The 14,101-nt window shown below is 51.1% G+C and overlaps 1 protein-coding gene across 3 annotated transcripts in view; it reads right to left on the bottom strand.

Annotated features, from left to right (window-relative positions):
- Nucleotides 1-317: 317 nt before the first annotated feature.
- Nucleotides 318-14,101, bottom strand: part of HIP1 (huntingtin interacting protein 1) — a 120,452-nt gene continuing 106,668 nt past the window's right edge. For 2 of the 3 annotated variants that reach the window (XM_004688281.2, XM_012729040.1), the window contains exons 20-32: nucleotides 13,475-13,561; nucleotides 13,203-13,310; nucleotides 12,980-13,113; nucleotides 11,940-12,050; nucleotides 11,101-11,159; nucleotides 10,627-10,720; nucleotides 9,447-9,547; nucleotides 9,094-9,199; nucleotides 8,274-8,397; nucleotides 7,637-7,698; nucleotides 4,747-4,855; nucleotides 4,030-4,064; nucleotides 318-3,620 (exon numbers count right to left, since the gene is read on the bottom strand). In XM_004688281.2, coding sequence (XP_004688338.2) covers nucleotides 3,537-3,620; nucleotides 4,030-4,064; nucleotides 4,747-4,855; nucleotides 7,637-7,698; nucleotides 8,274-8,397; nucleotides 9,094-9,199; nucleotides 9,447-9,547; nucleotides 10,627-10,720; nucleotides 11,101-11,159; nucleotides 11,940-12,050; nucleotides 12,980-13,113; nucleotides 13,203-13,310; nucleotides 13,475-13,561 — 1,214 coding nt within the window. In that variant the 3' untranslated portion in view covers nucleotides 318-3,536. Of the gene's footprint in view, nucleotides 3,621-3,984; nucleotides 4,065-4,746; nucleotides 4,856-7,636; nucleotides 7,699-8,273; nucleotides 8,398-9,093; nucleotides 9,200-9,446; nucleotides 9,548-10,626; nucleotides 10,721-11,100; nucleotides 11,160-11,939; nucleotides 12,051-12,979; nucleotides 13,114-13,202; nucleotides 13,311-13,474; nucleotides 13,562-14,101 lie in introns of all 3 variants that reach the window. The other variant, XM_012729039.1, reaches the window with a different exon arrangement.

Below are 14,101 nucleotides of genomic sequence, written 5' to 3'. Positions count from 1 at the left end.
ATATTTTATGCAGAGATCTGGCCTTGAAGGTAACTTGGTGTTGACTGTGGAGGCACTTTGTTTGCTGGGTTCCATGGACAGAAAGTAGATGGACGACGGGAGGTGTGGAAAGGGTGCAAAAGAATGGCTCTAGTGCAGCCATGGAAATGCCACAGCAGTTGTGGCTCTCCAGAAGTTTCCTATTCAAAGTATATTCCGAAAGGTGCAGCACTTACATGGACTCAAGGGACCTCGGATGTAAATGAAGACTTTCACCAGAACCCCAGGCCTCAAAGCCACCTTGGTTGATCAGTTATCACCAGTACCCTCCATTGCCAGGTTGAAATTTTTATTTGAAAAATTGAAAACACAGATGCAGTGTAGTATACAAAGAAGGGCCTTAATAGCATAATAAAAGTATTGTCGGAAGGGAACAAAAGCCAGTGGCTACCTGCCCTGGGAAGGTAGGCACTCGGTGAAAAATAAAATTCATTTATAGGAACTATTCTAATGGAACATTTGGAGAGAAGGTTAAAAACACAAGAGAAAAACAAACCCAACCCGCCTCTGCACACCTGAACATGAGTTTGTTGTAAGGTTGAGACAATTTGTGTTATCACCAAGCTTGATCTGAACCCCCTCGGTTTGTCCCTATGAGTAGTGATCAGCTTAATTTAGGGCCTTCAAACCTGAGGTAGCTGAGGGTCACCTGAAAGACACGTCTGGAAATTACCTACTCTCAGAATCGGACCCAGCGGTATCGAGCCAACTGTTTCACGTTGCCGGGACTCCTGGGGGCCGGGGGTATGTGGGGGCAGCTGCGTCGCTACTCTTGGTTGTTGATGTATATTCGATCTGGACCTGGGAGACCAAGGACTTGAGCAGCAGACGGCTGGCCCACCTTGCTGTGCAGATGGCCAGCAGGCCCGTGGTGGTGGCTTGCTGTGCTGTAGGTGGTACAGTCCCTGCAGGGCTAAGGATGGCAGAGCAATGGCAAAGCCAGTCTGGTCAGAAGGCCAGTGCCAGGGCTGAAGGCTGTCACTGGCAGGAAGGATTTCCAGAGATGTGGCAAGGTGGTAGAAGGGAGCAAGAAATTGGCCAGTTACTCAAGGCCCGCGAAGTGGAGCCAGCAGCCCCCCTCACATAAAGAGGTGGCCATGAGGTGAGCACTTCCGAGGAACAAGTTCTCAACCAACTCCTCCCTGGGAAGAAGCCAAAGCAAACCAATGTGATGGCCCCACGGTAGCTGCTGTAGCCAGCCTGTGTGGCCCCGTGGTCCACACAATTCCAAGAAGGGATGGTCTGAGTAACATTTGGTTCCCGTTACTGGTTAGGGATTCAGATTCAGGTGGGATCCCAGGGATCCTGCTGAGGGCGACAGGATCAACAATCAATCTAAATTAAGGTCTAATTTAAGCTCCTCACTCAGATATAAAATTACCCTAGAAAGGGAGGTTCTGTCTTCTAGTGTTTTCCTTATGGACACGTACATCCTTGCATTAGCGATACGAGAGCACTGTGTTACAGAATTAAATAACGGCTGCTATCTATTTAACATCTCATCAAGCCTTCGCCACGCTTTTGCTGTCCTCTCTTGCTAGGACTCATTTACATTAATCAATGAAACTTCCGTCACTCATGATGCTCTCTGATTAAAGGTTGTCTTTTGAGCCTCAAGATGCCCCTGTTTTGATCTATTTCAAACCAGGTATAACATTCACTTTTAGAAGAGTCAAGGTGGGACAACTTGATTCTGGCTAGAAAATGGTAGCTCCTGTTTGCATGATGATGAAAATCATTATTACATCTAGCGGTACTTCTGGTTAAGTGCTTTCTCAAATGTGTATTTCTCATGCTAAGCCCATGAAGGTTTTAAAAATTACCATGGTTTCTTTTAGGGGGAAAAACCTAATGTGGTGCAATATACTGGACACCTAACACCCCCTCCCCAACAGTAATTTGGAGCCAAATGTTTGAATGGCCCAGATTCTGGAAGTGAGGCACGGCCACCTTTGGAAATGCTGACCCTCACTGAGAATTAAGCCGACACTGATCAGCTTAATTGGCACATCTGTGCCAGGGCTGCCACATGCCACTTCTTCTGAGCTGTGGGTGGAAACTGCCAGTACAAGACACATTATACACGAGACAGCACAATCTCTACTGCCGACCCCCCTTCAGCCCAGTCATGTAATCCAAATTGCTGGGAGACAGTGTTTTGAGTGCCCTACTTCAGAAAATGCACAGAGGAGTGGGGGAATGAAGAAGGAGGCAGGGTTGATTCACAGTGATCGAACAGGAGTCCTACAACCTGTCACGCAGCAAAACCTAGCAACATCCACTGGGTAGATCCGGGGAGGTGCTTGTTGGCTACTACCTGTGAGTTGCTACAGAGAAGAAAGGAAGACACGTTGTCCGAGACTGGAAGGTCACTTAAATGTTGGGTTCCATCTGAAGGGGAAAGTGCCGTCAGGCTGCCTTTCTCTAGGAGGCTGTTCATATACTTCTGTCTTCATCCCATCCAACGGGCAGTTAGGCCTGGAGCACGTGGTTGGAGATCAGACCAGTGGTCCCGTTCACACCCTCCCTCACCCGCACGCTCTGAGGGGCTGCGTGCTTCAGGATCCCGGCCAGTACGAAGTCAAGAGGGCACTCTGGACTTGGTTGTAGTTCTTAAGACGGTTGTCCCAGGGTAGCCATGCCGGCCACGCCAACATCACATCTGAAATCCTGATGGCTTCGAGCGTCTTTCAGCAGGCACCTGCCGCCGCCCAAGGGAGTAATAAATAGTAAAGGTGCCAAACCAGGCACAGGGCTCTTTCCTGCTGTTTGTCTGGTCTTCTGGGCCTGTGAGTCAGGTAGAACATGGAACTGTCTTCTTCAGATTCAAGAGGATGCCGAAACAGGTATTTGGAGAAAGGAACTGGAAACCCTGCACGTTTTCCCTTAGGGCCCTGCCTGGGTCTTTGGGGAGGTGGCCAACTTGAGGTGGGTGGGAAGAAGGAAGAAGTCAGTGTGGCTGCTCTCACCAGCTCCAGTCAAGCATAAGGTTTTCCAGCCTGGTCATCAGGAGCTCCCGGGAAATGCACTTGGGGACGAGCCAGGCCTTGAGCACCCCCTTCCCCTCCCTCTTTCTGAGCCCTCTCGCTGTGAAGGCGCAAAGGCTTAGGGCAGGGCTCCAGCTTCAGCAAGGGAAGGCACTCGCTCTGCTCCTGCTTCTTGAGGAAAGTGTGGCTCAGCAGTGTGCCCGGCTGGGGGGCCTCGGGGACCCCCGTGCGCTTGGCGGGCCGCCGGTGGAGAGGCTGGCGTGGAGCACCAGGGTGGGGCCCCGCAGCACCATCTGTGAACTGCTGTGGTGAGGGGCCCCTAGCAGCGCCCCGGGGCGTTCCCTTTGCAAGAGTTGGCTATGAGAGTGAGACTTGAAAAAGGAAAACCAAAAAACCCAACCGACCACTGTAAGAAGCAGTGGGGATCCACGAACGGCCAAAAGAGGGGAGAGCTGTCTGGACATTCTCAGCCAGGACACTCCTGCTGTTCCTCCGACTTGGTGCACAGACTCAGGGTAGTGTCCTGGGTTGGGATCCACCAGCCCTCTGAGGCTCACAAGTTTGTGCAAATGATGAAACTGAAAAGACTGAGATCTAAGAAAACAGAAAAGAAAATGTGTAAGATCTTCCCTTTCCAGGCACTCAACAGAGCCACAAGCCCCTCTAACAAGGACACCAATTCGGGGTGAAAGAGCAGGCAGGACTGGGAAGGAGGGCCTCTCTGTGGGGATGGCCCTGGCCCCCCTCGTCTCCGGGCCAGTCTGGACACTGGGGAGGCGAGAAAGAACAGAGATCACGGGTTTGGATGGAAAGGGCGTGACTGTGAAGGGGGTCTCGGGAAGGGCCGTCAGGTCCTCAGAACTGGACAACGGGCGGCGTGGCTGCCCTTGAGGCTCCGAGGGTTTCGGCTGTGGCTGGGAGGGCAACACACACACAGATGGGCAGCAAGGATTTATACTCTGATGTGTGGGGCTTCAGTGTGGCTCTATTCTTTTTCGGTTACCGCTTCTTGCAGTGGAGGTGGAGGTGCTTCTGTTCCTAAAAGACAGTAAGAACGGGTGTTTGGTTTTGCTTTGCGCACACGCATTCATTCAACCCACGAAACCGCCACCACCTTGGGTTCTAAACGACATCATAGTCATAACTGTGATGGAATCTTCTAGTCGGGCAACTAGATACTTCTGTGGTGAGTTCCCAGCTCAGCCAAGTCCCAGGAGAATCAAAATCTTTGCTGTGATCCAATTGGCCACTTTGGGCGTGGAGAAGCAACACTCATGGAGTCTCTGGGCTTGTTGGCTGAGTTCACTCGTGTACACGCGTCTCAGCTCCTGACCCTCTACCTTCTGACCACTGCTGCCCATCGCTGGCTCTGGCCCGTCTGCTGGGTCCCCGCTGACCGCTCTTCACACTCAGTGTTATACTGACCCAGAGACTAAACTAAACTGGGGAGCACACCAGGGCCTGGAAGGCAAAGATGCCAGGTGAGCACACCATTTACTGGTCAATGAAAGGTGATCAAGGATAAGTCATTAAAGTGACAATGAAAGCTTTGAATTCACCAGAGTGTGTCTCTCCCCCCAGCCCCCTCTGGGCTTACAGGTTGGTTATAACTGAAGAGCAAACCTCCCTGTGAGTAGAGCAGGAGGCCAGTGACCCCAGGGGCAGGCCCCGCCACACAGCACCCTCCCTCACCGGCTGGCTCTGCTCCTCGGAGGCTTACCTTCTTCCCAGCCCTCAGCAACACCAGCAAGCTCATAGTGCTTTTTTCGAAGCTCTCCCAGCTTTTGTCGCTCCTTCTGCAAATCATTTTCTAGCTCTAGCACCCTAACCTGTGGGAAAGTGGCAGTTTCTTTTAGGTGTTATCCGAGAACTGTCTGAGGCTGCCTTCATCCCTTTCTCTGTGTTCTAGTTCTCTATGGCCATGTTAATCACCCCATTTCCATAGCTCACCCACCTTCAACTTCAACCCTTGTCCCTTGCTCTGGACTTCGCCATCCTCTCATCCATCCACCCCAATGGGCTTATTTATCCTTTCTCACTGTGACCCTTTACTGGATATGATGTTTCACAACCCAAGTGCCTGAGTGGGAATCGGGCTTATCTTAGTGTTTCTCCCATGAATCACTGTCTAAAACCAGCTTGGCTGTCCAGCCCATCTATATGGTGTGTTCCAAGCCCATGTTAGCCCTCTCCTTCAATTTCAGCTCAGAAGCCCATGAAGAAACCAAATACAACAGTTTTGGTATCTGAGGGCCTGTTGCCATTTAGGATTATTTTACTGCTACAGGAAGAGGCACAGACAGGCTTACAAATGGAATGGTTTAGTTCTTGGCTATCGCTATTTCTCTTTAATTTTATTATTTATCAATTCAGAAAATATTTGCTGAACGTCCATCGTGTACCCGAAGCTCTAAAATAGGAGCTGCCGGTAAGGGACATAGACAAGATCCCTGCTTATCTTGTCGGGGGGAAGAGATAAATTAACGACTAAGAAAAGATCAAGTCATGAAGAAACTGACACAGGCTGATGTGATAAAAACGAAGGGTAGTGAGCAGAGGCTGCTGTTAAGGACCACCAGAGACCAGCTGTTCAGAGAAGCAGTGAAGATTATTCTAGGTGAAGGCAGCAGAACAACAAAAACTAATGCAGGAGTGAACTTGAGGTATTAGGAAAATAGAATACAGCCTTAAGAAAGGAAGAAATGTGGCCCTCCTTGATGGCGCAGAGGGTTAAAGCACAGCACTGTGAAGCTATCTGCAGCCAGTGCAGAATGAGTTCGATCCTGACCCACACGGCACGACGACCTCTCCTGTCCCGCCCAGGGCTCCCCCATCAGCAGTATATATCATGCCTCACACTTCTGGCCTGTACCCCAGTTCTTGTATGCACAGATACATAAATCTTTAACAACAACAACAAAAAAGATGGAACAAAATGGAGGGAATGAGAGAATTATGTGCAACAAAGTATTCAGAATGAAGATAACAAATATTGGCCATTTTACACAGCAGACAATTTTTAAAAAATGAATGAATATTAATAAACACCCTGAGGTGTTTAAGGTGAGGGGAAGGGACAAGGGGACCCAAGGGGACCAAAAACAAAGAGGACTCTTAGGCTTGGTTTCAGTACCTGGGTTCTTACCCAGGTGGTGTCCCCTGCTGAGATGGAGAAGAACAGCAGGGAGGCAGCTTTGGGTGAAACCTAGAGACCTGTTTGGGGCACACTAAGTTTGAGACAGTCTTTGGGCATGAACTGGAGATGCCAAGCACAGAGCTGGACAAACACAGAATTCAAGAAGAAGATGTAAGCCAGGGTAGAGAATCTGGTAAAGTCAAGAGGGGCTGGTCGAGACCCTAAGCAAGACACAGGAGACTCAAGTCTCAGCTCAGTTCTTTCAATATTTACAAAGAAAGTGGTCACAGGACTTTTCCCAAAGATGCCAAGTGACCCATCTGTAGCCCTTTAACAAGTGCCATCTGAACTGGACCCGAAGGCAGATAGATAACCAGGATGTCAGTCTTTTATTTTCAGGATCCCACTGATTCCTGTTTTTTTTTTCTTTTTTAACTTTAATTATTATTTATTTGACTTAACAGAAGGCTGATAAAATAGGAAGGGTAGAATGCAATATATAATTATTTGCTCAATGTCCTTTTAAGAACTTAGAAAGGAACAGTTGAAGTTAGATTTCTTTAACATTACTAAATTATAATAATTTCTGTTTTGACTGACTTGGTCTATCATATTACATATATAACTTGGTTTTCAGTAAATTCTTATTCATTCACAGCTAAAGCTTGGGTAAACCAGTGTTAAATTAGAGGAAGTTCTTACTATTTTTCTGCAGTTGAGATGAATACACACGGGGAAAATGCAAGGTGATTTTAAAGAATCTGTAATGTTGATGATAAACTGTACTTTGTTACACAGATGAAAAAGGATTATTATTAATAGTAGAATCTATACGTTTTAAAAAGAAGTTAAATCATTACTGGTAAGGACTGATTTCAACCTGAAAACTGATATTTTTTTCATTTATTAAAAATAGTAGCAAACCTCTTATTTACGGCTCTTTGTTTATAAAATACACCATATTTCTGGAGCAACCCTACTATGGAATATATTTGCAAGTTGATTCTCCCCTCTCCCCTTAGTGTAGGAATTTACAAAGCAACTAATGAATTATTGTACTAGAAGCCCACTGATTCCTGTTTTTAGGGTCTGCCTTCACAGCCCTGAGAGAAATGGCCCTTGATGGGTTAGCAGGAAATCAATTTTTTTACACTAAAGCAATACACATAATTCATATCAGAAACCTGAAGAAATTATTGATGCTAAGACTGTGAAGTACCAGTCTGTGCGAGGAGACCCCTGTTAACATTTAGAGGGACACCAGCCCAAGACGAGTGGGCAGGAGGTTGGCTTCACTCTTTACTCATCACCACCACTGTTCCTTCCTGCATCACTTACATTCCTCCTTGAATTGACAGGCACACCTGTGTTCACTTCTGCCCAGGTCTCTCTCTGTCGTCGGCTTCTCTCGGGGGGTTAACATTTGGGGTCTATGCACAGGCAGTAGAGAAGAGACCTAGAGGGAAGCTCCTACCTGGGAATCCATCTCCTGGCGTTTGATCTGGGTCAGCGTCATGCTTGAGAAGTCCATGTTGTCTGCAAGGATGGAAATTCTCTTGTCAAATAATGCCCCTTCCTGGCTGACTCGTGCCTGAGAAGCTGGCAGTTCCAGTGCTCAGCTGAAAGCTCCATTTGCCATTTACCAACACGAGGGGAAGAAGTAAAGGCAGGTGCAGTGACCAAGGTCGGATTCCACCCCCAGGAATTGGTTTAAAAAAAAAATAGCTAAATGGAAAATCCACACATGAGCCTGTCACCACAGCAAGACCATCACAAGTCACTCAGTGATGGGGACACATCCCACTGTGTCGTCGTGCAGACGTCACTGAGTATAATGATACAACACAGACCTAGCTGGCTCAGCTTGGCACACAGCTGGCCTGGATGCTGTAAGCCTACTGGGGCAGCCGTGGAGTAGGGGCCTCGTGGCGACTGAGACAGTAAGTGACACTCGACTGTATAAACCTAGAATACGTGCGCAGCACCCCACCCACTGAGAAAACGAGCATGAAAGACACGAAAAATAAGAGGCTGCAAATTGGGATGATGCAGAAGAAAGTAAAGAACAGTTAAACGGGGGCGGTGGGAGCAGAGCTGCCTCGGAAGGTTACCTGTCTCCTCAATCTGGGATTTGCCAGAAATGGTGGAGGCCACAACGGCTGCAGTGGCCTGGTTCACCCCCCGGGAGGCCTGCTGCAGCTGGGCCAGGTTCACGCTGTCCTTGTCAGCTTTCACCTGCCAGGGCAAGCAGATGCACGTTCACGCAACACGGAGGGTGACAACGGCGTCAAACTGGCCCGACGACGCGAGGCGACGGCCAGTCAGCGTCTTGGAGACTGCTGCCGAGAGAGTCAGCTTCTGGCTTGTCTCTATCATAGAAGCCACCCCGGCTTCTTTGCTTGGTGGCCTCAAACTCTTGCTTCATCATTTATCTTGTTAACGGGTTGCCATCAGGGAAACAAATTTGGGACAGTAAATAAGGGTGGTAAAAGACCACTGCCTGTGTACTATGAAAGTCGAGGAAGAATTGGTGACAAGCCTCGCAGTATGACCCTTTGGGGCAATGGTCCAAGCTTGGAGATCTGTGATGGGGGAATCAGAGGTCAGCGTGCTGGCGTGAGTGGGGGCCCTGGGAAGAAGGGCAGGAGACAGAGGGGACCCCACAGGTATTAATAATGTTTCTTAAGTTTCAAATGGTCCTCAAAGACCATCTGTAATAAAAGCGAGGCAAGCTGCAGGGGAACACGTGTGGGGAGCTGGGGAGGGGGTGGGCTCCTTGCTGACAGAGGAAAGGCTTTGCAGAGGAGGCCAACATTTATTGTGGGGCCCAGCTCACCCAGGCCCTGGGAAAATCATCTGTTCTTGGTGCGAGCTCCTTGGTCCAAGTCTTCTCTAACCTAGCCAGGCCTTAGTGTCCAACACGGGCCCTACCTTGGAGGCGGCCACAAGCTGTGCTGTGCTGGCGGCAATTTCGTGGGAACACACCATTAGCTCCTCAAATTTCCCTTTGCCTTGTACCACCAGATCGGCCGCATCCCTGGGAGGAGAGGACAAGATGGATGCTGTCACGGACAGACGTCACCTCGAGACTCCACGCCACCTTGCTGGGAGGACAGCCTCTTGCCCCAAGGCCCCACAGTGCCCAGCAGAGCCCACTGTTAGTCCTGCTAACTTCCTACAAAACACTAGATTGTAAGGGCAGGTGTTTTCCCCTTAGTTGTTGTCTGGGGTGATCAACAGAGTGGGGGGTGGGGCGAGGGGCCTCGGGACCCACAGACACTTACACCATCACAGTGGCACCCCAGCCCACAGCTTTGGAGGCTGAGATGAGTCCTTCTGTCCACCGAGAATTCTTGGCATAGAACTCCTTAGGGGATGCTGTCCCCTAGGGAAAGGAGAAACAGTGACAGCTACCTTCAGGGAGTGCCAGAAGCTCTTATAGCTCTGAGTTCACGCAGTCCTCACAGTAATCCTGAGAGGTAAATGTCACTAGTCCCAGTTGATAGGTGAGAAAAACCAAGGTTCTGAGGCAAAAATAGTTTTTCTAAGGTCATGCAGGAAATAAACAAATCCTGAGCTTTCCTTCTAAAGCCGGTGGCATTTCTATTACATCATGGTATTCCTACTATAATGCATATGTGAGTCACTCAGGACCCAAGGGTAGTCTTGCCTCTCTAAGATTTACTAAAAAGAGGAAAGTACACAGTAACTTAAAAAATTAGCTCTATGTGGGTTTCAAATGCTTTTATGCACATGGTCTGAGAGCCACAACAGCTCCTTGTTCTACGCCTCTTTCTGTTCTGGAGACACACCGCGGCGCATCGTGGCTGCTAGAAAGCACCACCAGAGCACATGTGGTTTCTTCTTCAGTGGACTGTTCTCTGGCTCAAACCCCCTCCCTGGACCTCTGTCTCCTGGGCAGCGGTTCACACAAGGACGTGGGGAAAGAAAGAGACGGCAGTAACGCCAGCACAGGCGTGAGAAAACCAGCGACGATGCTTGCGAACGACCAGCCAGTCTGGACGAGTGTGCGCTAGCTGCCCGCGGGCGACAGACGCCCAGATCCGTGCGCAGCCCTCGGATGCCCAGAGCCGTGCGCAGCCCTCGGGCGCCCGGAGCCGTGCGCAGCCCTCGGGCGCCCAGAGCCGTGCAGCCCTCGGCAACTGCTCCGGGGCCCAGCTGCGCAGTCATGCTGGGTTCCACGGTAGCTAGCTCCAACGAGGTGATCTGGGTTCGTGAGCCTGCAGCCGGGAGCCCTGGCTGACTGCTCTCGGAGACCTGGCCAAGCCCCCTGCTTCTCCCACAGCATTTGCTCAAGTTCAGAGGGGCAGCTCTGTGCCCTCAGGCGGACGCACCCTGAGGCAGCGGCAGATACAGACTTCAGGGAATACGGGTGAGTGTAGCAAGCATCTTTAGCCTGCAGGGAGCCGGGACTCCCTGTCCCCGGGCCTCACACACACCTACCCGGCCACTCTCCACGATCTCTCTCTGGAGGTCCTTGGAGGCCACAATCAGCACCTGAATAGCCTGCATTAAGCTAGTACAGGAACCGAGGATCCTGCAAGAAACAGAACAAAGCAAAAAGGTCAGGGACACAGAACAGAGGCTGAGCGCAACAGCAAGTCCGGTACCCTCGTAAGTATAGGCAAGCTGGGAGGGGACAGAAGGCAGGGTCATGTCGGGGGTACAGCCCTGAAGGAAAGGTGAGTGAGGAGACATGACTGGGGGGTCTTCTTCATAAGGAACAGTTAAGTGGTGATTCTCAGGGTGTCTTTTTCCCTGTAACACAACAGCAGTGTTGTCTTCATCCTTAGCACCATGATGGACAGCTACACGCTCAGCCCTTCCCCGTGGCTGCTCGGCTTGGACCCCAGGCATGACCCAGAGCAGGGAAGGCCCACCCAATCACCGCGGCGCCACCGTGCTGCCCAGACTGACCTTTCATTCACCTCCAGTTTGACGCCTGTGTCTCCCGCTCGGGACTTGCTGAGCATCTCCTGTTAAAAAGCAGCAGAGTCTCTCAGCATGTGATGGGGAATGAGAACCCCCTGGCCTCCCGCTACACTTCTGAGTTCAGCCTCTCTAAGCAGCTGAGAAACCCAAATCTAGCCGAGACCGCCTACATCCGCATGAGGGTCGGGGAAGGAGCCTGCTGTCCGGCCCGCTCAGCGGCCCGCTCAGCAGCCCGCAGCGGCAGCAGACACTGCAGCGAGCGTCTGGCATTCTGTGCCCACACCGATGTGCGCAGGCTCCAAGAGCCTGCCCAATGCCAACTGACCGTGGCTACTGCGTCCCAGAGGCGGCTCTCAGGCAGGTGGCAGCCTGAGTCCTCACCAAAGGAGCAAACTGTGACTGTCCTATGAGCCCACGCAGGCTCCCCTGAGACTTTATTTACTGACAGTCTGGTGCTGGGACAAATCAACAAAGTCTCATTTCTCCCTCAATGCCCCTCCCAAGTGGGGACTGTCATCATCATCAGCGTCGTCGTTGTCATCACATAGCAATGGCAACTGAATCCTAGGCCGATGCAGCTTATTGGAAGCCAGACTGATGGTCGAGCTGAAACCGGAACGTGCTAGCCTGACGCCAAGGTAGGATCCCTGCGGCAGCCACTCTCTTCCCACAGCAAGGACCTTCTCGTGCTGAGGTCCCAGTGAGTCTGGGCTCTGGCTTGCTCATGGCACCCCTTTAGAACGCCAGGGAGAGGTCCCAGTGGGTAGCGCTGCCACAGGGTGGCTGCCAGAGCACTCTCCTGGGTCTCGCCGCGGCGCCCATACCTCGATTCTGGCCGTGGCAGTCTCAATGGCAGCTGAGGTGGCAGCCATCTCCTTGTCCACCAGGTCCCCCAGCTCCTCCTGTTTGATATCCAGGCCCTTGGGCAGGAGTTCCTGAGAACAGCGTCACAAAGGCTGCAGTGACCCCCAAACACATTCCCAGCCTCTCTGACCTTCCACCTTGCAGAAGGCAGGACGGTCTCATCACAGAACACGTGTCTGCAAGCTTTGGAGGGGCGTCCCTCACAGACCCTGCCTGGAACTCTCTACTGCGGGCCCAGAACATGTCAGCCTGACGCCAAAGTAGCTGATCCTTGCGGAAGCTGGATCTTCCTGAAGGCCTCCCTAACCCCTGCGAAGCCAAGGCGTGGGCAGGCCCAGCGCCTTGACCTCAGTTACACTGCTGTAAGCGGCAGCGCAGAGACCCGAACACAGCGCTAATGGCAAAGCCCATGATGTTTCAAAGGTTGTGTGTTACAGGGGCATAAAAGAGACTTGAGTGACTTATATACAAAGAGGAAGCGTGCTATAAAAAAAATACATAGAAAAGAGAGATGGGTGGTTTAGGGGCCTCCCTGGGGGCGCAAGGGGTTAAAGTACAGTACTTGTAGCTATCCACAGCCACTGCAGCACAAGTTCAATCCCCCATACGTCTGGTCTACACCCTAGCTCTTATACTATCAATAAATAAAATCTTTAAAAAATATATACCAGGAGACAGGACTCATTCACTACATGTTTACTGAATGGATAAATCCATCTTTAACTCCAGATGAAAGTCTCTGAAGATGGAAATGGCTTATTTTTGATATTGTCTAGTATCGTGATGATCACAGTGAAGCCTCAGCCAGCAGCCAATGAATTAACCAGAATATAACCAGAAAGTCATTCAGGGGGGGTCAACTCTTTCAGCCTTAACTCTCACTTTTAACAGTCAAGTTGTAAGTGCAGAAGGCACCGGCTTAGGACCTCACCGATTCCCTGGCGAATCACCGCACTCACACCCAAGAACAGTAAGTTCCCCAGAGGTAACACTGCACTACCTCCCCGATGGCCGTGATCTTGCCGAGGCAGCTCCTCATGGCGGTGCTGTCTGCTTTCTCCAGGGCTCCCTCTTCCAGGAAAGTCAGGTAGGTAAGGGTTTCCCTGGCATACTGCTTGCAGGCCTCGGTCAGCACTGGAGATGCAGGCGACAGACACTTGTGAAGGCCCTCTGCCCACTGCCCCCGCGCAGAGCTTCCCGGGCAGCCCCCACCCGGTACTCACGGTCAGCAGGCTCTGGCGGGCCTCTGAGGCAGGTAGTGCCGCCCTGAACAATGGTGTCGCTGGTCAAGTGTGCAAGGAGGGTCACCGAGTGCAGAAGCCCACTGATATCTGCCCGGGGTTAGAGGGAAGTCTCAGAACTGCTGAGGGAGTCTCCCCCTCCCCGCTCTCTGAGTCATACACACTCCTTTCTTGGGACGCAGGAGCCTGCCACTATTTCCACAGTCCAGTGTCTCTGAGCCTTGCCCAGAGTTACTATCCCCAGCCTTTCTTACCTTCTGGGTAGAGCAGATACTGGCTTCTGTTTTTTTCTAGTTGCTCGATGCAACTGGAAGCAGACTTGACCTTGGCGAGAAGGTGATCTGTGAGGGGGAAGACGGAGCAGTCAGAGCCTGCTAACTAACCTGCCTTAGTTAGGCCCCCAATGGATGGGCCTGCCCAGCGAGTGGCTCCACTTGTACGGGAGGTGCCCTAAGACAAGCAGGCCACCCTGGACATCCCCTTACTTCCCGAGCTGTGTTTCTGAGGCTGCCTGGTTCCTTAGCGGAGACCCGGAGCGACCACCTCACCAGCCTAACCCCATCCCTCGTTACTGCCCATTGCCTCAAACACAGGCTTCCTGGTCTTTCAAAACCCATGGAGTCTCATTTCTTCTGGGCCTGGACCCTGGCTCTGCCTTAGTCCCTGTTTCCTTTCCTTGTGAGTCACCCACAGTCAACCGTACTCTGGAAATAGTACGCAGAATTAATCATTTTGAGAGCGTTGAGAGCACAGTCCCGTAATTTTTATTACAATACTGTTTTACAATTGTTCTGTCGTTTCATGTTTCTGTGGCTGATCTCTTACTGCGCCTACCTTGTACATTAAACCCTCTCACAGGTACGTAGCTATAGGAAAAACAG

The sequence above is a fragment of the Condylura cristata genome, unplaced genomic scaffold (genome assembly GCF_000260355.1).
Source record: "Condylura cristata isolate star-nosed mole 26May11 unplaced genomic scaffold, ConCri1.0 scaffold00024, whole genome shotgun sequence".
Taxonomy (NCBI): Eukaryota; Metazoa; Chordata; class Mammalia; order Eulipotyphla; family Talpidae; genus Condylura; species Condylura cristata.
Note: the sequence above shows the minus strand (reverse complement) of the source record. Positions and strands in the feature narration are given on the sequence as shown.